The following is a 24,850-nucleotide window of genomic DNA, read 5'->3' as shown; positions in this document are numbered from 1 at the left end:
CTCCAGCTTTCTTCTGTTGTTTTCGGTTATCCGCCAAGTTTCTGCTCCGTACAATAGACTGCTTTTAATAAGAGATTCGTAGATATTGTGTTTTCTTCTTTTTCCTATTTCATGATTCCACAGTACGCTGTTTAGACAACCTATTGTTTTTCTGGATTGTGTTATTCTTCTCTTTATTTCTTCATCATCTTTCCCGGTTGTGTCAAAAACGATTCCTAGATATGTGTAATGGTCGCAGGGCATGATGATTTCATTATTTTCTAATGTGATGTTCGATAGTTCGGTACCTATTGGCAGGTATTTTGTTTTTTCTGTATTAATTTCTAGTCCCCACTTTCTATATTCTTCTTGTAATTTCCTTGCCATGTACTCTAAATCATCTTTATCGTTTGCTATAACAACCTGGTCATCAGCAAACTGCAACGTATATAAGCAAATCTCTCCAAGGTCTACGCCCATGCCTCTGCATTTTCGTTTCCACTCTTTCAATGTTTTTGCAACATATATACTATATCCCTAATACACATAAATACAAAAATGCCCGTCACAGTTCGGACGAGAAATTTAGTTATTAACAAATAAGTGTAAAAAATGGCAGTTTTTTCGTTTAAATCGCCACAGGTAAAAATAGGGTAACTAAATATCGCATTTATAGTATTCTTATTGTAAAAGATGAGCCAAGGTTTTAAATGGCAGTTTTTGAATTTTGGTTCAATCTTTTGTTGCTTCTAAAATTGCAAAATAAGACTAAAATATCGAAAAAAAAGTTGCTATAACTTTGGTGAAAATGAATTTAATACTTTCACATTGCACGAAAAGTTGAGTCAAACAGTCCAAAAAATGCACAAAAAAATTTTAAAACGATTTGTCAATTAGTTCAAATTTTATTCAATTTGATAATCCCAAAGAGCTTTTTTTTTCGCAATGTTCGGAAAATAATAATGCTACAGCAATTCTGTGGAAACCACATGAAATAAAAATAGTCATGATTTCAAAGTGTTTAAAAAAATTATTAAAAACTTCGTTTAAAATGTTCGTTTTTCTAAATAGAAGCGTTCTGGAGGTATTTAAGAAAAACTAATTACATGGCGCCATCTTCAAAGAGCTCTAGCTCCCTTAGGAAGCATTTTCGGACTAGGTGAATTGGGTTAAATTGTCTTAAAATTATCTGAGGAATCTCCTGTCTTCGTTTGTCGGTAGAGTTTCTGGACACCATGTATATATGGCTATTAACAAATAGGTGTTGGTGAAAGAAGACCAAAAATTAAGGGTTGTATGTATTTTTTAATTCTACATCATCTAAAATTAAGATAGGTAATATGGTCCAAAAAAATTAAAAAAAAATGTCAGGGGGGCAGCCCCTCTTATAACTTACGGGTATAACAAATAGATTAAAACCTATTGTCAGTCCTATAGGATATACGTGTAAAATTTGATAAAAATCGGCCAAGCCGTTTCGGAGTAGTATCGTAACTAACACTGTTACAGGAGAATTGTATGTATATAGAAGTAACTGAATTAAATAGTAAAAGTGGCTAACTATGACCCTAATAATTAACCTTGACAAAAAGTTTTTTTTTAATTTGTGTAAAAATACCAGCTTTTAAAATCCCAAAGTAGATTTACTCTACAGTCAATATTAACACAGCTATTCAAATTGTTTATAAGCCAAAAATGACTTTATTTTAGTAAACTGTTTTCGGAGTGACAAAAACGAGTTTTTAATGATTTTTTTTAACACTTTGAAAACATAACTATTCTTCTTTCATACGGTTTTCACAGAATTAGTATATCATTATTATTTTCTGAACAATAACGTTGCGAAAAAAAGCTGTTTGCGATAAACAAATTGAATAAAATTTAAACTAATTGACGAATTGTCCTTAAAACTTTTTGTGCATTATAAGGACTGTTTGATTCAACTTTTCAGTTACTATGAAAGTCTTAAGGCCATTTTCGCAAAAGTTATAGCAAATTTTTTTATTTTAGAAATTTTAGTTTTATTTTGCAATTTCCGAAGCAACAAATGATCGGACCAAAATTCAAAAAGTGGTATTTTAAACCCTGGTAACATACGAAAAGAAGAATATTATAAATAAGATATTTAATTACCTTATGGTAGGGGAGCAAAGTATGCTAAATGTGCAGTCACTCGAGCGCTTTGGGGACCTATTGGGTTGTGATTATTAAGTCCTAAAACCAAAAAAAGTTAAGTAAAATTTTCCATTTTAGCGGGCACTTGCCATTTTTTAATTTAATTTTCCATTTCCATTAATCGTTTTTTCCGAATATAGCGCCATCTATCCATATTTCGAAAAAATGTTTCGAATAAAAGCTGCTTATTTTTATGCAGAAAATTCAAATCTGCAATAAAAAATGGGGGCTCCCATTTAAGATTTTAAAGTAACCCCCCACTCCACCTCCGTGAGGGGTCGCGTTTAGTACCATTCAATATATTTTTCAAAAATATTAAATAAGTGTATTTTGCAGTTTTTCGATCTGATGTTTATTTTGCTAAATATCGCGGGATTTGTATTTAAAATTTAAAATTTACCCCCCACCACTCTCTGTGAGGGGTCGTGTTTAGTATCTATCGATAGATTTTTGAAAAATATTGAACGTATAGTTTTTAGTTTTTCGATCTGACGTTCATTTCGCGAAATATTCGCCTTTTTCTTGTGAAACTTTGTGACTCACCAATTCCCTTACGCCCCGCTCAAATCGTCAGATTTTTTAAATATACACTGTTTTGCATGTACTTAACTTACCTTATCTTAATCTGACAATTTCGAGTATTTTTAAGGATAGATTTTTTTTTTCGGGCCCCCCTAAACGAACTCCCCTGTGTTAAGAGCCAATATATGGCAGAGGTACATCTGCAGGCTACCACGTTTCTCCCCATATGATAATCTGGTGCGCTCGAGTAACTGCAAAAATCCCCGCTTGGGCTCCCCTACCATTACTTTTACCTGTAGCGATTTAAACGAATAAACTGCCATGTTTGACACTTATTTGTTAATAACTAAATTTCTCGTCCGAACTGTGACAGGCATTTTTGTATTTATAATGTATTAGGTATATAGTACCCAAAAAACCCATTTGCAACCTGGCTGCTCAAGTGTCCCGACAAAAACCTTATTTCTCTGGACTAAGAGCCTATAGTGGAGGTACATAACATTAAGGTTACTACAAAATCAAATAGTATTGCCTAGATTTTCTCCTGTTGATTTGTCCATTGTTGAACGTAGGCCTTCTCCAGATATTTTCATCTTCCTCTGTTCTGTGCCTCTACTATCCAACTGGTCACAATTCTGTTGAGATTTTCGGTCCATCGCGTTGGGAGTTTTCCCGGCTTTGTTTGTCTTCCTATAGTCTCCATTCAAGCAATGTTTTGTTCACCTGTCATCTTTCGTTCTCACATCATGTCTTCCACTCCTGTTGGTCCACGAACTTCTCGTTTCTGTATAATAGTTCTCAAGCCTATTCCAAGCACTGATTTTTCCAGTTTACTTATCGACTGTCTCTACGGCATTAAACTCTTTGTGGAAGTCAACAATAATAAGAACAAGTGGCCAGTAACTGTAAATCCTGTATATCTGTTCACGTTTAATGATATACAACACAGATATTGTCTTTGTTCGAAAATTGGGTATGGGGTATGGCACATTAAAAAAAATAATAAATATGATAAACATAAATTATAGTAACTATAATATACGAGTATAGGTTTTAAAATATACAGGGTGTCCCGCAAAGATTGGTCATAAATTATACAACACATTCTGGACTCAAAAATAGTTCGATTGAATCTAACTTTCCTTAGTACAAAAATGTGCTCATAAAAAAAGTTACAGCCCTTTGAAGTTACAAAATAAAAATCGATTTTTTTCAATATATCGAAAACTATTAAAGATTTTTTATTGAAAATGAACATGTATCATTCTTATGGCAGGATCATCTTAAAACAATATTATAGTGAGATTTGTCCACCCCATAATAATTTTATGGGGGTTTTGATCCCTTAAACCCCCCAAAACTTTTGTGTACGTTCCAATTAATTCATTATTGCTGTACCATTTGTTACACAACGTTTTTAAAAATTTTTGACTCCTAGTATTTTTTGATAAGTGAGTTTTTATCGAGATGCGGCTTCTTTTTTAATATATTTACCAGAGGCGTGCGGTCCATGGAAGCGGGGGAAGCGCCGCTTCCCTATACTTCCATATAAGAAAATACATATATTATTAATTAGTATTTAATTATCAACAATGTTTCCCTAATCTAAGTAATCTATTATGTAACTAATAGGCATTGAAACATTATTAAAATTTGATCGCATACGAACGGTCTCAAATAAGCACACAATTCAACGATTCAGTCCGGTCCTGACGGAAGCGCATCTCAAAATCGCTGCTTGTCATGCATTTGTCCCGTTCAAAAATTGGTCAGGGTTTAATAACCTCACTCGCTAGTCATGTTCCTTTCAGGCGAATTTTGATACGCCTGGAAGCGCTCTTCCGACCGCTTCCGATTCGAAAACGAGATGCGGAGTCTGTTACTGCTGCTATAAGGGGTAGGTATTTAGGTACAAATGGCTCGATTTCAATTTTTTGCTTAATATTTTTACTAATATTTTATTTGACATTTTGAGATTTTTCTTTTTACTGATATTTTATAGTACCTACGACATTTTACAGACGAAGTCAAGTGACATTGCATTTTGTATAAGACAATTTGATGACTTATGATGATTAAAAAAATGAGCTGTTTAAAAATATTTGGGATAAAGCTGAAAATATGGGCTTCGAACATAAAAGAAAAATAATGATGATTGATATTGTCGGCGAAAGAGATACCTATCGACGATTATACATCGAAATTTTTGATAATATTCTACAACAAATGAATTATCACTTTGAAAATTTTAAAGAAATAAAATATGTAGAATTCTGTAATTTTAATATGTCTAATTATAATTCATTAAAATCTCCCACAGAGGTGTGTACCTATTTAATTCAGTACGATTAAATTATGATTTTTTTTTGATAATCTAGCTTTGCATTCTCAGTTAAATGTCATTTATAAAACAGCTGAAATTAGTGATAAAGAAATACTTAGAAATCGGTTGAATTTTTTGAATAATACTGGTTTAAATCAGTGTCTGTGTGAAGTGGGCAAGTTGTGTGAATTAAGTAATAGGTACTAACTATCCCAGCTACAAGTGCATCAGTTGAACGAAGTTTTTCAGTATTAAAACGCATCAAAAGTTTTACAATAAATTTTACAAGTGAAGACAGACTTTCCAAGTTAGCCCTATTATCCATTGAAAAAGAGTGCATTTATTAAACAATTATCAGAAAATCCAAAATTTTACGACGATGTTATTGACAAAAAATTTGCATTGGTTGATAAGAGAATAGGACTCAAGTATAAGTAAATAAGTGTCATATTGTTGAAAGTTGTGTGTTATGGAAGGTGATTCGAAATCGGAATATAAAAACAATTTTGAATAGAACTCTTCTTTTTAAGTTTAAAGAAACCAAGCCTGTAGCAGGGACTCGACCCTGAGCAAGCAGTACAGATTGATGATAAGTCACTAGATATACGATATACTAAGTCACTAGAGTCACTAACCTGCATTGATCGGGGTAGGATTTCGTTTGTGAGTCCTTGTATCCAGGACTCCCACATAATAAGCACTTTGCTGATAGAGAGCCCATATAGCGCATCAGAGTGCTATCGGAGGGGAAGTGGATAGTATGAAGCATTGGGGCGTGATGGAGTGACGCCCTCTTATAAGAGTAAATCCTCCTTGCCTCAATGAATTTGTATCACCCGAATCTCATTCTCAAGGCGTGTGCATGTCTCTCAGACTGGGTTAAACACTATACCTAATTTTTTGTAGTTCTTGTTTTTAGTCGATATAAGTTAACAGGTAATACATTAGGTATACACCTATTAAGTAGGTATATGTTTTGACCTCGACCCTCGTAAGAAAATATTTGTTAAACCCTTATTGAATCGCTTCCTCTTCCGAAAATGTCACCGCACGCCACTGATATTTACATAAAAATTTTATGGGAGTTTTGTTCCTTTAAACCCCCCAAATGTTTGTGTACGTTCCAATTAAACTATTATTGTGGTACCATTAGTTAAACACAGTGTTTTTAAACCTTTTTTGCCTCTTAGTCTTTTTTGATAAGTCACCTTTTACCGACATGTGGCTTCTTTTTCAAAATATACCTAAAAATGTAAATTATAATAGTCCATTCTTTCACGGTTTTTGCTCTAAATTTTAAAGAACCGCTTGGATTGACATGAAATTTGGCATGCGTATAGCTTACATGTCAAAGAAAAAAAGTGATATTGTGCCGATGTGTGCTTTTGCCCTGAGGGTGACTTTCACCCCCTCTTGGGGGTGAAAAAATATATGTCCAAAATAAGTCCGGAAATGGGTAAACTAACTAATTTTAAGTATCTTTTGTTCTATAGAGATTTTTCGCCATGTCAACACTTTTCGAGTTATTTGTGAGTGAAAATGTTAATTTTTCAACAAAATAACCACATTTTTAGACGGTTTTTCGCAAATAACTCAAAAAGTAAGTATTTTGTCGAAAAAAATGTTCTTAGCAAAAATATAGCCTATAAAAAAGTTTAAAAAAATGGTGTACGCGCTAGGTCTATGGATCTCACAGAACTAGAGTTATAGCCAATGAAAAATAGATTCATATTCACCAAATTTCAAATAGAATATTTCGACGTGAAATATCGAAAAAATTAAGCACTTTTTGGGAAGAACCCATTATAATTTTTTTAAAATGTTTAAAAAACTTTTATTTCTGTTTTTACAAAAGGTTTCTAGCATTCAATTTAAGCAAGTTACGCTCAAAATAAAGTTGGTCCCTTTTGTTTTTGCAAAAAAAATCGGGAAGACCAACTCCTAATTAGCAACTTAAATGAAATTAATCGTTACCGTTCCACAAATTATTTTACTTATGTTGCGTTTATATGATCTGTAAGTTTCATCGATTCAAAGTGTTTATTTTTGAAAAAATTTGGTTTCAAAGTAAAATTTGTAAAAATTTAAATTTTGCAAAATATGATTTTTTTCAAAATATCTTAAAAATTGTTAGAGATATCAAAAATCTCGAAAAACAAAAATTGTCAGATTTTCTTTTCTGAATATCATGTATTTTTTTGTTTTTCTGTTAGACAAAACTTTGATTAAGATTTGGTGTTTCTAAATTTGCTTACATTCGTGATCAGTGACTCGTTCAACCCCTTTTAACTACAGCCCTTTCAATAGTAAGGACTTTAAACCGATGAAACTTACAGATCATATAAACAATATATACACGAGTCAAGAAACTTGTGAAGTCGTAACGATTAAGTTCATTTAAGATACTAATTAGGGGGTGATTTTCTCGATTTTTTTACCAAAACCAAAAGGGACTAACTTTATTTTGAGCGTAACTTGTTTAATTTTGATGCTAGAAATTTTTTTTATAAAACAAAAATGAAGCTTTTTTTAAACACTTTAAATAAGTTGAAATGAGTTTTCCCCGAAATGTGCTTCATTTTTGGTTATTTCACGTTAAAGTATTCCATTTGGAATTTGACGAATATGAACGTATTTTTCATTAGCTATAACTCTGCTTCTACTAGGTGTAGAGACGTGATGTATACACCATTTTTTAAATTTTTTACAGGCTTAAATTTACAAATCTTTTTGCTAAGAATGTTTTTTCGACAAAATACTTACTATTTGAGTTATTTGCGAAAAACCGTCTAAAAGCGTGGTTATTTTGTTGAAAAAATGAACATATTCACTGCCAAATAACTCGAAAAGTATTGACTTAGTGAAAAAACTCTATAGAACAAAAGTTACTTAAAATTAGCCAGTTTATCCACTTCCTGACTTTCTTTGGACGAATATTTTTTCACCCCCAAGAGGGGGTGAAAACCACCCCCAGGGCAAAAGCACATGTCGGCAAAATATCACTTTTTTTCTTTGACTTGTTAGCTATGTGTATGCCAAATTTCATGTCAATCCAAGCGGTTCTTTAAAATTTAGAGGTTTTGCAATATTTTACCGTTAAAGAACGGACTATAAATACATTTTCAGATTATTAACAGGTCTCTATAATCGTACTTAACCATATAAAAATATAGGGTGGTTTCGATAAATATTCAAAATATCTCGATAAACACTGGCTTATCGAAAAAGTCCTTAGAGGCAAAAATGTTTTAAAAACAGTGTGTTTAACTAATGGTGCCACACTAATAATTAAATTGGAACATACACAAAACTTTGGAGGGGGGGTTTAAGGGAACAAAACCCCCATAAATTTTTGATGGTTTATACAAATTTCACTTTAATTTTTATTTAAGATGCTGCTGCCATAAGAATGCCACATGTCCATTTTCAATGAAAAATCTCCAAGAGTTTTCGATATATGAAAAAAAATTGATTTTAATTTTGTTTAACCCCAGAATCTGTGGTATAATTTATGACCAATCTTTTCGGGACACCCTGTATAAAAAAGATATGACATTATACTCCCTTATGGTATAAGAACACGTCACATTTTCGCAGATATTTCGTAACACTATTTTTGATTCAAAAATATCAGCTTAGCCAGGATGATAATGAACTCCAATATTTTATCAATAGGAGTGTACCTGTCATAATGTCTGGAATGAGATGTATTGAAAAATAAATCATTATGATTCAATTACTTAACAGAGATGCTTAATTTAATTTTCTCTAAAAGCTCCGGACAGTTGGTGATACCATTGATTATCCTAAAAATACAGCAGATACGAGCCATTACTTATTTGTCCAAGGGGGGTAAGGTTAAGGATATTTCTAGTTTTGATCCTACGTTAAATTTTATTGTTAATGTTAATGTTAAGTTTAAATGCAGAAAACTTTTTAAACGCAGTAGAAGTAGTTTTAATGATTTTTTGTTGTGTTTTAAATGTTTCTTATAAACCTAATAAAATAAAGATCAATTTACTGAAAGAAAAAAACACGATAAAAAAAGTATAAAGTGTTAGATGTATTTATTGAGAAATACTGAAGGTATAATGGGATAGAAACGTAAACATTTCTGTCAATTGAGTAGATTCCAACTCTTTGTGTCAATACTTCTGTAGTTTTAGCCCGTCTGTATACCAGGTGTACCTTCTGCTTGGGTTATGTGTTTCCTCTGCCAATTCGTCTCGTTGCCATATGTCTACATTTAAAAGTACTTTAGGTCTATATGTAGGTCTCAGATGATCAGAAGTCAGCATCGAATGATCTTTCATCCACAAGTACGTCATCATAATAAATCAAAAAGTTTGCCATTTAGCTCTTTCAAAACTACTTCCACTAGCCCCTCAAATGTAGCAGGAGCAATAGATAGACCAAAAGACATAACCGGAAAGCGGTTTTCTCGCAACCATTTGATTCTATTTTTATTAGCTAAATTGTAGATTAAGTGTAGATAATATATAGGTCCTAGAGAGGATACCCAATTTGTCGTCTATTCTGTACATACAGTATCTTTCATTTTCTACAACGGCATTGAGCTGACGGTAGTACAAATTACGTCAAACATTAGAAAAGCATAGAAACCCAATCTCCCCTATGAGTTATAAATGAGATATTGGTTAGTTTATGCAAATGTTCAATTTCATTGTTCAAGGGATTTTTCTGTGTAAAAAGAACCACGTTCTCTTAAGCCCGGTTGCACCAACAGATCTTAAGCTTAAGTAGAGAATATCATAAGAATTAATATAATATAATCGTTGACTGATAAATATCCGTATTTATCAATCAACGATATAATTATAATATATTACAATAAGAATACCATAATATAATAATAGATATAATTAATAATAAGGTAAGAATCTAAAATTATGGTGCAACGTAAGTGATAATCAAGGAGGCCCTATCTATAAGTAGAGCTTAGCTAAGGTGGAGCTTAAGATCTGTTGTGCAACCAGGCATTAGATACGTTTATATCAAATTTAGATAGGGGATTGGCATTTAATTTTCGGTATTATAAATGTTTATAAAGCTGGAGAAGGGTTTTTGTATTAGTACCTCCAAATTTTTCTCATAAAATATTTTTTGGCCCTATTAAGAATGTTTCTAATATGGGCCTCCAAAGTCAACTTGTTAGTTGAACTCTTAGATATGAGGGTAATACAATGATTGAAAATCTAGTATTTCTTCATATATCGTTCTTTCTTCTTCTTCACGTGCCATCTCCGCTACGAAGGTTGGCAATGATCATAGCTTTTTAATTTTTAAGGCAGTAGCTCTAAATAGTTGTTTTGAGCTGAATCCAAACCATTCTCTCAGGTTCTTCAGCCATAAAATTCGTCTTCTTCCGATGCTTCTTCTGCCATCTACCTTTCCTTGCATTATGAGTCGCAGGATTCCATACTTCTCGCCCCGCATCACATGTCCGAGATACTGTAGTTTTCTTTCTTTAATTGTAAATTCAACTTACTTCTCTTTACCTATTGTTCTCAGTACTTCGTTGTTCGTAACTCTATCTACCCAGGAAACCATCATAATTCTTCTATAGCTCCACATTTCAAAGGCGTTAAGTCGTCTAATTGTCTCTACATTTAACGTCGTTAACATATATCGTTAAGCCGTAGTAATTGTCTAAAAGTTTATACTGCGGACTTTTGAGGGTCTTTGAATAAAACCAATATAATGAGAATTGCGATTTTTATTAGATTAAGGGTTGCTATCTTATTTGATACTATTGCTCGATTCTGCTAAGTTGCCGCTGTGCTAATTCAATTAGGTATCGCTGGGCTTCTGATTGACAAGGCTTTCTTTTTTAAAAGTACAGTTCTACAGGAAAGGTGGTTTGAATGTGAAATTTCTTTGTATATAATATTGTGCATAATATAGGAGACAATATGGAGTCTTGCGATACTATCACTTCTGAGTTAATGTTTTGTAGAGTTCTATTGCAATCTCCATCCAAATAGTTCTACCGAATACTTGAAACATCGGAAGAAGACGTCAAAAATTTGGAAATAGAAGAACACGTAGAAATAAAAGGAAGGAAGAATTTTTAATCTTTGGGTTTTAATAATATTTATTGTCAGGTGAATTTAAAAAGACACTTTATTTTAATAAAGGGATTTTCATGCGAGTTTGAAATCAAGGAAGACACTTGGGCCCAATGTTACAATCGAACATCACATTGTAGACTGTATTTTTCTTGTACTGATATGTGGGTACCAATAATATCATTATTAATACTTTATATACCATATACTGACTAAAACAGTTAACATAAGAGTAGTATTGGTCTATTGGAACACCATTGTGAAAATTTATATAACTTGTTAACTACTGCTAGACTTAAACCTATAACTTAACCTCGCGTAATCGCGTACGCACTATTCTTTTTCGGTATCGGCTGTCACTTTATTTTCCTTCATGTACCATGTCCTTTCAGAACGTGGGTTACTATCATAGCTATCTTAATTTTATTCACTGCCACCCTAAATCAACCACGAAGTGCTTCTTCGTCCTGGACTGCGTTTGCCCTCTATTTTCACTTGCATAATATTTTGTAGCAACCTATATTTGAAACTTCTCATTACATGTCCAAAATACTCCACTTTTCTCTTCTTGATGCCTTCTATAATCTCAGTAGTCTTGCTGAGACGTTCTAGTATTGTGGAGTTTCGAATCTTCTTAACCAAGATACTTTTAAAATTCTTCTATAGAACCACATTTCGAAAGCCTCAAGGCGATTTAGGTAAGTGGATCGATTTTATTCACAGTTCAAGACTCGACACCATACAGTAAGACCGAGAACACGTACTTTGGAGAAGGAATTCTGTTTTATGTTTCATTCCGTTATATTCAGTTTTTTATTCAGTTGTAACAGGACGCAAAACTGACTATTTATTTTCAATCGTAATTATCTCTTTCTTAAAAAAAGGCGACACCAGGCGAAGTCTCAAGGAGGGGGCAATAATTGACCCCATTGACCCTCTCTTGGATCAGCGCCTGCTTAACCAAGGACAACTGTATTTCAGCAGCTTATGTACATTCTTTCACGGTTTTTGCTCTAAATTTTAAAGAACTGCTTGGATTGACATGAAATTTGGCATACGTATAACTTACATGTCAAAGAAAAAAAAGTGATATTGTGTCGATGTGTGCTTTTGCCCTGGGGGTGTTTTTCACCCCCTCTTCGGGGTGAAAAAATATATGTCCAAAATAAGTCCGGAAATAGGCAAACTGACTAATTTTAAGTAACTTTTGTTTTATAGAGCTTTTTCGCGAAGTCAACACTTTTCGAGTTATTTGCGAGTAAATATGTTCATTTTTCAACAAAATAACCACATTTTTAGACGGTTTTTCGCAAATAACTCAAAAAGTAAGTATTTTGTCGAAAAGACGTTCTTAGCAAAAATATAGCCTATAAAAAATAAAAAAAAATGGTGTACGCGTTAGGTCTCTGGATCTCGTAGAACCAGAGTTATAGCCAATGAAAAATAGATTCAGATTCACCAAATTTCAAATAGAATATTTCGACGTGAAATATCCAAAAAATAAAGTACTTTTTGGGGAAAACCCCTTATAACTTTTTTAAAGTGTTTAAAAAAAGCATTATTTCTTTTTTTACAAAAAGTTTCTAGCATTAAATTTAAGCAAGTTACGCTCAAAATAAAGTTGGTCCCTTTTGTTTTGGCAAAAAAAATCGGGAAGACCACCCCCTAATTAGCAACTTAAATGAAATTAATCGTTACCGCTCCACAAATTATTTGACTTATGTTGTGTTTATATGATCTGTAAGTTTCATTGATTCAAAGTGCTTATTTTTGGAAAAAAATTTAATTTTGAAAAATATGATTTTTTTCAAAATAACTTAAAAATTGTTAGAGATAACAAAAATCTCGAAAAACAAAAAAGTCAGCATTGCTTTTCTGAATATCATGTATTTTTTTGTTTTTCTGTTAGACAAAAATTGGTTAAGATTTGATGTTTCTAAATTTGCATACATTCTTGATCAGTGACTCGTTCAAACCCTTTTAACTACAGCCTTTTCATTAATAAGGACTTTGAACCGATGAAACTTACAGATCATATAAACAATACATACACGAGTCAGGAAACTTGTGAAGCCGTAACGATTAAGTTCATTTAAGATACTAATTAGGGGGGTGATTTTCTCGATTTTTTTACCAAAACAAAAAATGACTAACTTTATTTTGAGCGTAACTTGTTTACTTTTGATGCTAGAATTTTTTTTATAAGACAAAAATGAAGCTGTTTTTAAACACTTTAAATAAGTTTTAATGAGTTTTCCCCGAAATGTGCTTCATTTTTGGTTATTTCACGTTAAAATATTCCATTTGGAATTTGACGAATATAAACCTATTTTTCATTAGCTATAACTCTGCTTCTACTAGGTATAGAGACGTGATATATACACCATTTTTTTAAATTTTTTACAGGCTATATTTTCATATATCACAATTGTCATTCTTCGGCACAAATGACTATCTACAAGTGATACCTCATCGAAAAATGTATAAAGTACAACAAACCACTCGTCTTAATATTTGTGCATTATGAGAAAGTATTTGACACAGTTAACCATCAGAAAATGATGGAAACTTTAAAAGAATGTCGAATAGATCACTGCTACACCACTGTTATTAAAAATATCTAAGATAATGCTACGGCTTGCGTCAGACTCTTCAAAATTCATCGTAGAGTTCACCAGGGTGACACCATTTCGCCAAAACTGTTCAAAATAACTTTGTAAATTGTAGAAGACACATATTGTGGCTGTAACCAGCGGTTGGTTCCAAGGTAGAGGTCTTTAGATTTTTGGAAGACTTGAAAACTTTGGTCTTTGGAAAATTATGAAATATCTTCCATGATAAACAGAAAAACTCTATAGACACTTTATGGGCATAGGTACATTTAAAAACCAATCTATATGCCTGGTTGTACCAACAGATATTAAGCTTAAGACATACCTAAAGCTTAAATGTAAATGTAAATCCTTATGCTGGTGCCACATTAGCGTCTAATGCAGTTAATTATCGCATTATTTGACGTATTTCTAATGCAAGTAATGCGATAATTAACGGTATTAGATGCTAGTGTGGCACCATCATAAGGATTTACAATTATATTAAAGCTTAAGGTAAGCCTTAAGTATAAAATATGTTGGTGCAACCAGGCATATAAATTGGTTTTTAAATATACCTCTGTCCAGTACTGGGGCCGTACTAAAGTATAAGCAGAGCTTAGCTAAGCTGGAGCTTAAAATCTCTTGGTGCAACCAGGCATTTGATATAAAATATAAAGATAATCAGAGAAATCTTTTAAATAATTTTACAAACTTTTATAACTTACCTGGCCATTTCTGGAATGGATATTAATCTCCTCGGTGCACCTTCGAAGGGCTTCGTTTTTCTCCGCATACTGGTCCAAATCAGATAATATTTCCTTTAGAGAGTTTCTGATGTTCCCGTCTTTAATTTCAGATTTATTTCCATTCTGCTGGCTTTGTACAGGTGAAAATAGCGAGTTGATATCTAATGGAGCTAACGGCTGAACTGGTGTGTAACCCAAAGTCTCAAAAATATTTGACTGCGTCGACGAAGATACTTCAGACGACAACCTCAGTTCTGGAAAAAGTGGTATTTCTGTTACCTTTGGAACCTCCGAGATTTTTGGAACTTGTGGCAATCTAGGAGCTTCGTATGGTTTGGGCAACTCTGGTTCGGTATATAATTCTTGTTGTATTGGTATGTCATACACTTTAGTTTGTTTTTCAATAACTGTTGGGGAATCTATCTTTAATTCAGGTATTACCAACTTTCTCTCACTTTGTGGTGCTATGTTAGCTTGTTCGTCTTGGTTGTGAGAATATTCTGACTTCTGTAAACTCGAATTTGCTTGTTTTACTAGCTCAAAGGATTGGGGTAACTCAAACTGTAAAGGTGCGAATGGTTGGAGAGGTTCAAATGTTTTAATGGGTCCTACACGATCGTATCCTAAATTAGAAAGGGGAACTGAAGAGGCTTCTAAATTTGATTCAGTAGTTTCTGGCTAAAAATTAAATTTGAATTAGAGTCCATTCATTAAGGTACTAGTACACTTTAGAAGACCAAAAATAATCATTTTTTTCAAGAATTTTTTGCTCAGAACCTTTATTAAAAATGAACATAAAAGTTTTTACATAGTAATATCTAACTCTAAGAGAGTACAAAAAATGTATCTCTTTTCATGTATGCACGTACACTAATATTGTAGAGGGCGCAAAAGTCGAGGCCTCGAAAAATGATAGCAGACAGTTAATCTCAGGATTGGGATATCTGAAACAAAAAAATCGTACTCCATTTGAAAAAGGAAGGTTACTTACGTGACAATTTACCACAATTTGACCAAAAAATGAAAAATAAATATTTTTTACTATGAAAAACTGGGGAAAAACGGGCGATTTTTTCACAAAAATTTTTCAAATTTCCGTAAAATCTTTTTTTGTCAGAATTTTTCACTAGCGGTGATAAGTTGTCACGTAAGAAACCTTCCTTTTTCAAATGCCGTACGAATTTTTTGTTTCAGAGATCCCAATCTTGAGATTATCTGTCCGCCATCGGAACTACTTTTTTTCGAGGCCTCGACTTTGGCACCCTCTTCAATATTAGTGAACGTGCATAAATGAAAGAAGATATATTTTTTGTATTCTCTAAGAGTTAGATATAAATATGTAAAAGGTTTTATGTTCATTTTTAATAAATATTCTAAAAAAAAATCTTGAAAAAAATGCTTATTTTTGGTCTTCTAAAGTGTACTAGTACCTTAAAGCAAATTTTGTTCCTTTCGTTTTGAGCTTCAGAAAATAAGAAGAAAGTGGGTACTTACTGTAAAAGTTTGTAAATATTTTATATTGTGGTATTAAATATGTCTGATGATAAGATGAACTGAAGATATATATTACCTATTAGATAAATGTGTTAGCTTTTTAGTTAGTGATAGGGGAGCCCAAGCAGGGATTTTTGCAGTTACTCAAGCGTATCAGAAAATTACACGGTGAGAACCTTGTACCCTATAAATGTAATCCTATCATATATTGGATCTTAATACAGATCAGTTCGTTAAGGGGGGTCCGAAAAAAACTATCCTTAAAAAACTCAAAATAACTCAGGATAAGGTGAGTTGGCGCTATAATCGGAAAAACGATGGTTGCAAATAGAAAATTAAATTTAAAAATGGAAAGTCCCCACTGAAATAAAAAACGTTGCTTAACTTTTTTTGGTTTTTGGACCTTCACAACCCAATGGGTCCCGTTAACGCTCGAGTAACTGCAAATTTAGCATAGTTTCCTCCCCTTCTAGAGTATTTAAATGTATTTATTATTCAGAAGCTAATGACACATTACAAAGAAGGCTTTTGATAAGTTTTTTTTTTTCATTTTCCTGGTCTTAAGTTAATTATATTTTTTTCTTTATTTCATTATTATCTAATCCTCTATACTCTATTGGTTTGTTCCAGTTACATCGGTTTTAGAAATATTTTAGGAATGTGGCCTTGTAATTTTTTATTCCTTTTTCTTTTACTTATTTCTTTATGTCACTAGATGTTGACAACCAATCTGGCATTATGCTTTTAATACATAATAGCAGCATGCTTTTAAGACATGATAGACATGTAAGAACCGTTTATAATATCTGGAAAGTTTATAATAAATGGAAAGTCCCCACTGAAATGAAAAACGTTGCTTAACTTTTTTTGGTTTTTGGACCTTCACAACCCAATGGGTCCCCATAACGCTCGAGTAACTGCAAATTTAGCATAGTTTCCTCCCCTTCTATAGTATTTAAATGTATTTATTATTCAGAAGCTAATGACACATTACAAAGAAGGCTTTTAATAAGTTTTTTTTCATTTTCCTGGTCTTAATTTAATTATATTTTTTTCTTTATTTCATTATTATCTAATCCTCTATACTCTATTGGTTTGTTCCAGTTACATCGGTTTTATAAATATTTTAGGAATGTGGCCTTGTAATTTTTTATTCTTTTTTCTTTTACTTATTTGTTTATGTCACTAGATGTTGACAACCAATCTGGTATTATGCTTTTAATACATAATATATGCTTTTAAGACATGATAGACATGTAAGAACCGTTTATAATATCTGGAAAGTTTATAATAAATGGAAAGTCCCCACTTAAATAAAAAACGTTGCTTAACTTTTTTTGGTTTTTGGACCTTCACAACCCAATGGGTCCCCATAACGCTCGAGTAACTGCAAATTTAGCATAGTTTCCTCCCCTTCTATAGTATTTAAATGTATTTATTATTCAGAAGCTAATGACACATTACAAAGAAGGCTTTTAATAAGTTTTTTTTTTCATTTTCCTGGTCTTAAGTTAATTATATTTTTTTCTTTATTTCATTATTATCTAATCCTCTATACTCTATTGGTTTGTTCCAGTTACATCGGTTTTAGAAATATTTTAGGAATATGGCCTTGTAATTTTTTATTCCTTTTTCTTTTACTTATTTCTTTATGTCACTAGATGTTGACAACCAATCTGGCATTATGCTTTTAATACATAATAGCAGCATGCTTTTAAGACATGATAGACATGTAAGAACCGTTTATAATATCTGCTATAACCTATAACCAAACTGCCAACATTAAAACGTGTGACCGGTGGATAGTGTCATCCCAGATATAAGAGGAATAAGGTAAGGGTGTATATTACCAACAAGCTTAAAGAAGGAATAGAAATCATCTAAATAACTTTAGATATGCTTACAATGCAGTAGCTGTTGCAGGTGGCTAAAAGTTTAGAGTTTTTGGCAGGAGTTTTTAGACAATAATGTCGCTCATATCAAAGATATTAGCCTTGATTGAAATATTATATGGGTAGTAAGGAGCACCATTTGGATTTTAATAAAAAAAAATAAAATAAATGGTAATCAGTAAGCGCGGAGTACTAAATACAGCTTTTGTTTATCATCAGCCAATTAACAGGGTTGATACCTACACATACCTTAATAACATAGTACTAGAAAGTGTTATGTTATACATATATACAAATGTCAGATAAAAGAGGAACGACTTAGTAAGATCAAAACCAAAAATCAGTGGATATCAGAACAAACATTGGAAAACTCAAACGGAGCTTCGTAGGCCACACTGCCAGACAAAAAGACCAGCTTTGGAACGCCACATACAGCATTGGAGACCATACAAACGTAGACGACCAAAGGTAGACCGCATATGACATGGGTAGATAACGTTATAAAATAGACAGAACAAATTGAAAGTATGTTTCTGAAGATAGAGATCGATGGAAGAAGTAGTTATGTCAAACAGATGGAGAGACCTATATCTAAAAATAGACGATATAATACTAAGAAGAATAAGTAGAAGAATACGAAGAAGATAAAGTTATATATAGTAACATGAACCGCGAATGGGACCACTCCATCGAAATAAAATAACACATATTGGAATGAAAGTTCAGTATTCATAAAGATAGAATCTATTTTCATTGGTAATGATTTGCCACTAAGAACCCCCAGATGTTATATATTGTCCACCTTATTTTTATGGAGTAAAGGCTTTGATGCAGCCTAACGCAAAGCTATTGCAGGTGTTCCTTAAGAATTTTATTATTAGACCGAGTGACTAATGCCCAGTTTTACGTAGAGTGGGGAAGGAATGAGATATCATTCATACAATCAAAGAGCGCAATTAGAAGAAGAATGTCTTCATCGATGTTATCAAGAAATCTTGTCCTGCATCTTCCTTTTATTCTCAGACCAATGGGTCTATCAAGGAGCGTTCTAGCTGGGGCAATTTGTTCCACCCTCATCACATATACTACCCACCTTAGACGTCATATCTTTTGTCTATTGTATAAAGTTTGAATTTGTATTGTCTTCTTGACACTCCATTGTCATTCACCGCTCCCTTAATACCTACTTTTCTTTAAAAACACATTAAACATGCTTTCATTACTTTTTGTTTATACAGGAGATTATTGTTTTTCTGAAAATGCACAAGATTGATATACTTTTGATTTCCGAAAGTCACAGCACTGACAGAACTGTAGTCAAAATACCCAATTATGTAACATATTATGCCAATCATCCCGATGGTGGAGCTCATGCAGGATCTGCTGTAATTATTAAAAACTCTATTAAACATTATGAACTGCAGCCATATATTACAAACAAAATACAAAGTGCAAGAGTAAAGATACAAAGCACAACATGGCATATTACCATAGCTTAACTATACAGTCCCCCTCGACTTATGATCTCAACTGAAGAATATAATGAACTTTTTGATTCTCTAGGCTCCCATTACATAATTGCTGGAGATTGGAATGCAAAACACACTACTTGGGGTTCAAGACTTATTACAACCAAAGGAAAACATCTCCTGGAAACAGTTCAACAAAAAAATCTTAACTATTTATCAACTGGCGAGCTAACTTATTCGCCCACTGATAGAAATAAAATTCCAGACCTATTAGATTTTGCTATAATTAAAAGTATACCAATCGATCGATCTGATATTAAATCAAACTTTAACCTTAGCTCCAATCATAGTCCTATCATCATCAATGTGAGTAGTGAAATTCTGCAAAAGGTTTTCCCTCCTAGACTGTGTTCTAAACGAACTGACTGGCTAGAATTTCAAGAAATCGTAAACACCAACCTAAGTCTCAACGTAAGGCTAAAAACAGAAGAAGAAATTGAGACAGCAGTTCACGATTTCACAAATCTGATGCAAAACGCGGCCTGGAAAGCAACACCTGTACATCATAATAAAAAGACAGATGATGTTCCCAGATATATTAAGGAGTTGGTAACCGAGAAGCGTAGGGCACACAGAATCTGGCAGCACACAAGAAACCCAGCGGACAAAACCAATCTCAATAGACTGACTCACAGACTACATTCAGCACTTCAAGAATCCAGAAATACATCTTTTTAATATTTCATTAAAAATCTGACTCCCAGTGATCATTCATTGTGGAGAGCGACCCAAAAAATAAAAAGATCCGTCGTAACAGCTTCTCCATTAAGACAGAACGATAATACATGGGCTAGATCAAATGAGGAAAAAGCAAGAGTTTTTGTAGAACACATTGAAAAAGTGTTTGCACCAGTAGATTTATTCGAAGATGAAGAAATAAATAGCTATTTAGATGCTCCCTGTCAACTATCACCACTTGCTAGATCAATTACTCCATCAGAAATTATGGAAGAGATAAAGAAAATCAACTCATATAAATCTTCCGGTTATGATCTAATAGTGGGAGGAATTCTCAAACATTTACCAAGAAGAGCTATCGTGTTTCTCACTAATTTATACAACCGAATTCTTCATCTTTCCTACTATCCAACGCAATGGAAATTTGCTGAAATTATCATGATCGCCAAACCTGGAAAGCCACCAACAGAAGCTGCCTCTTATAGACCTATAAGCCTGCTGCCTATACTCTCTAAAATATTTGAGCGACTACTGCCAAGTAGAATAAATAGTATAACCTCCATAAATAATTTAATACCAAATCATCAATTTGGATTTAGGGAAAAATACACCACAACTCAGCAATGCCATAGGATAGTAAATTTAATCAGAGACGGTTTAGAAAACAAGAACATTTGCACTGCAGCATATCTAGATATTCAGCAAGCCTTTGATAAGGTTTGGCACCAAGGGCTGTTATACAAACTAAAAACAAACATGCCGAGTCAGATTTACTTACTTCTAAAATCATACCTTTCCGACAGACATTTCGATGTCAAAATGGAAAAAGATAACAGAAGCTACCAACTCATAAGGGCAGGAGTACCCCAAGAGAGTGTTTTAAGACCATTTTTGTACTTATTATACACTGCTGATATACAAACTACCAACGAAACAACTATCGCCACGTTTGCCGATGATACAGCAATAATTGCGCTTGACCATGATCCAGTAGTGGCCTCTAACAAGCTACAAACACATTTAGATCGATTACAAAACTGGCTTCAAAAATGGAAAATCAAAGTAAACCACGAAAAATCGGCTCACATAACATTTAAGAACAGACGTGTAAATTGTCCACATGTTACAATAAACCACCAAGTTATCCCACTGAAGACCGAAGTCAAATATTTAGGTATTCACCTTGATCAGAAACTAACATGGAAAGCGCACATTAAAGCTAAAAAACAACAACTCCAAATAAAAACCAGACAAATGAATTGGCTTCTTGGTAAAGATCACAATTATCCAGAGAAAACAAACTGGCAATATACAAAATAATACTAAAACCTATATTGACCTACGGGATTGAACTATGGGGATGTACGAAACCATCAAACACCATAATTCTGCAGACATACCAATCAAAAACTTTAAGAATCATTGCAAATGCACCCTGGTATATTTCAAACCAAACATTACATGAGGACTTAAAAATACCATTCATAAAAGACGTAATAGGACTGCATGCGACCAAACATAGAAAAAGAAGCATCAATCACAACAACGAGCTGATTTCCACGCTTTCCAATCGTCCATTACCAGTTCGGAGACTCAAGAGACAGTGGCCAGAAGACTTGTGTGAGTGACATTTGTGTTAGTGAATACAGTGGTGAATAAGGTGAACCGACACTGGCCGACAACACCTACAAAACATTACATAATTATCAGTTTTACTTAATACTCCTTTGTACAGAGTTGCAAGTTTTCAAATAAAAAAATAAAAAAATACTTTTTGTTGGAATCCAGGTATCCGAAACAAATATTAGGACTGGGTGTATTTTTTAGATTTTTACTTTTATATTTCTCGATATACTTGAGGATATAATAAGAACATTGAGCCCAAAGAAGCATCTATATGACGAGAAAATTCTGCGGTTTATCTCTCCAGTACTGTTATTTTTAGAAAAAGCGATCCCAGGTATACACACTCATTAACTGCTTCGATGACTACGTTCAATACCTCTACAATCAGACAACTCACGAACGTCTATCAGAAAAGTAAAGATAACCATGTTCATCGCCAAGACAACCATATCCATTATATTTTAAGATATGTTTTAAGTCCTCATTCGGATGACAACCAGTCTCGTCGACATTATTTGAATCAACATTAAGACGAGCGAGTTGACATTACTAGTGAATAACGAACGTGGCTCACGTTTACGCAGTTGGCCCGTGCTACACGCCTAATGTAAACAGATGTTCATGCAGCACAACTTTCTCACGAGTGGTGTATGCCACGCCACGATAGATATTAACACTAGAAAGCCGGAGGGGCTAATTTGGCCCCTGTTGCGATTTAAAGTTATTGTAGTTTTTTTATTTGAGGCAATAATAATTTCATATTTTATGACTTTTAATATTTTGATACAAAGCCTTATTTAAAACAAAAAAATATTTTTTGTTTTGCAACGAAATTGAAAATGGTTATTCATTTTTTATTTACATTTACTCTGATTGTAGTACGAAGGGAACCATTCTCGTTGGAACTTAACCGCGCTGAGCAGATGGGACGTGAATTGTAAATTGTAGAATTCCCTCATCTTCCTTAGTCTCAGCATCCGTATGGCTTGCATATTGTAGAAGCCTCGGAGGTGTAACCAGAGAAGGTTCCCATTGTTTTCATTCTGGTGGGGTGTGGAATAGCATTATGTTGTTTTATATGCCATTAGAGTGAAAACTAGTCTTGTTGTAGCAGTTGCCGCTAGGGCATCTATGCCATTTCGTTCGTTGCAATCCGGGACTGCACGCTGGATTTTGTTTTGGTTGGATCGGGGAGAGCAGCATATGTGCCTCCTGATGAGAGACTAATAAGTTTCGAAACCGGTAGAGGTGCTTGCTGTACTCTCTGATTGGACTGGAATATGGTTCGGCTGTATTTTCGTTTTGCAACGAAATTTAAAATGGTTTTTCATTTTTGATTTACATTTACTCTGATTGGAGTACGAAGGGAACCATTCTCGTTGGAACTTTACCGCGCTGAGCAGATGGGACGTGAATTGTAAATTGTAGAATTCCCTCATCTTCCTTAGTCTCAGCATCCGTATGGCTTGCAAATTGTAGAAGCCTCGGGAGGATAAGTTGGTAAATTAGGAGTTTTTACATTTCTAAAACTGTGCGGTTTAGGGTAAACATTGTTCTATATAAAAATGTTATACATTTAATTTTAAACAAAAACAAAAGTTTTCCTCCAACACCAAATTGGTCTATATGGTCCACATATTGTTCAGTAAAAAGTTACATCATTTTGAGCGTCGTGTTTGGGGGGGAGGGGTAGGGGAGAAGTCGGCGAATTAGTAGTCTTTTACGTTTTTCGTCAATATTTCTAATCCTAAACGGTTTAGCGTGAACAATATTCTACACAAAAATGGTCTACATTAAATTTGAAACGAAAAAGGTTCCATGCGTAATTGTTCTAAAATTAACGGTTCCGAAGTTACGGAGGGTGTAAAGTGGAGGTTTTCCATATTTTTTATATTGTTTGGACCAATTATAATATTATTACTGAAGAAACTAATTTTTTAACAGGATTGTGTTTTCTAAAATTTAGAAAATTATACTTAATATAATTTGCTATTTCAATGGCCGGTGGTATGTTACTGATAAGCCCTTGAAAGAAAGTCAACCTCACTAAGAGACCTCTACAGGCCTAGGCCATATAAACTAGTACGGAGAAACCCAATTTGAACTTTCTATGGACAATGTCGCATGAAAATCTTTTCAACAGTAAAATTTTAATTTCAAGTTTATTGTAGAACATTTTTGTATAGAATATTGTCCTCGCTAAACCGCTTAGGTTTAAAAATATTGACGAAAATCGTAAAAAACTACTAATTTGCCGAATTCTCTCCTCCCCCTCCCTCAAACCCGACGCTCAAAATGGTGTAACTTTTTACTGTACAAAATGTGGACCATATAGAACAATTCGATGTTGAAGGACAACTTTTATTTTGGATGAAGAGGTTAGGCCTTTTTTTGGACCAATTATACTATACTACCTTCTTAACTTTGGAACAGTTCATTTTAGAAGGATTATGCATAGGACCTTTTTTGTTTAGAATTAAATGTAGAACATTTTTTATAGAACAATGTTTACGCTAAGGCGCATAGTTTTAGAAAGATTGACGAAACACTTAAAAAAACTCATAATTTACCAATTTCTCTCCTACCTCCCCCTCCCCAAACCCGACGCCCAAAATAGTGTAACTTTTTACTAAACAATATGTGGACCATATAGAACACAGGGCAGTGTTCTGGGACCTATACTATATTTATTATATACTTGTGACATACCTGTTACAGAAAATATAAAACTGGCAACATTTGCAGACGACACTGCAATACTAGAAGTCGGTGAAACATTCGAAGAAACAACTAGACACCTGCAAAATGCAGTAAACAAAATAAACACCTGGAATAATAAATGGCGCATAAAAATCAATGAAGGGAAATCTGCCCATATCGATTTCACCTATAAAAAAAAATAAATAGTCACCCAGTTAGAATAAACAATAAAATCGTTCCGTACAAGAAAACAGTTAAATATCTAGGGCTACATTTGGATAGCAAATTAAAGTCGCAGGAACATATCAGAAAGAAAACCGAAGAACTAAAACTGAAGTACAAGAAGTTATATTGGTTATTAAGTAGAAGCTCACAACTTACAATCAAAAAAAAGTATTAGTTTACAAACAAATGCTCCAACCAGTATGGTCCTATGGTCTACAGTTATGGGGCTGTACTAGTGAGAGTAACTATGCTTGCCTTCAAAGAGTCCAAAACCGAAT

General features: G+C 33.4%; 1 protein-coding gene across 2 annotated transcripts in view; it reads right to left on the bottom strand.

The window, feature by feature from the left end:
- LOC114333079 (uncharacterized) overlaps window positions 1-24,850 on the bottom strand; it is a 212,749-nt gene that overhangs the window by 72,594 nt on the left and 115,305 nt on the right. For both annotated transcript variants that reach the window (XM_028282914.2, XM_028282906.2), the window contains one exon: window positions 14,408-15,106. In XM_028282914.2, coding sequence (XP_028138715.2) covers window positions 14,408-15,106 — 699 coding nt within the window. The remainder of the gene's footprint in view (window positions 1-14,407; window positions 15,107-24,850) is intronic.

Source organism: Diabrotica virgifera, chromosome 1 (assembly GCF_917563875.1).
Source record: "Diabrotica virgifera virgifera chromosome 1, PGI_DIABVI_V3a".
Classification (NCBI taxonomy): Eukaryota; Metazoa; Arthropoda; class Insecta; order Coleoptera; family Chrysomelidae; genus Diabrotica; species Diabrotica virgifera.
Note: the sequence above shows the minus strand (reverse complement) of the source record. Positions and strands in the feature narration are given on the sequence as shown.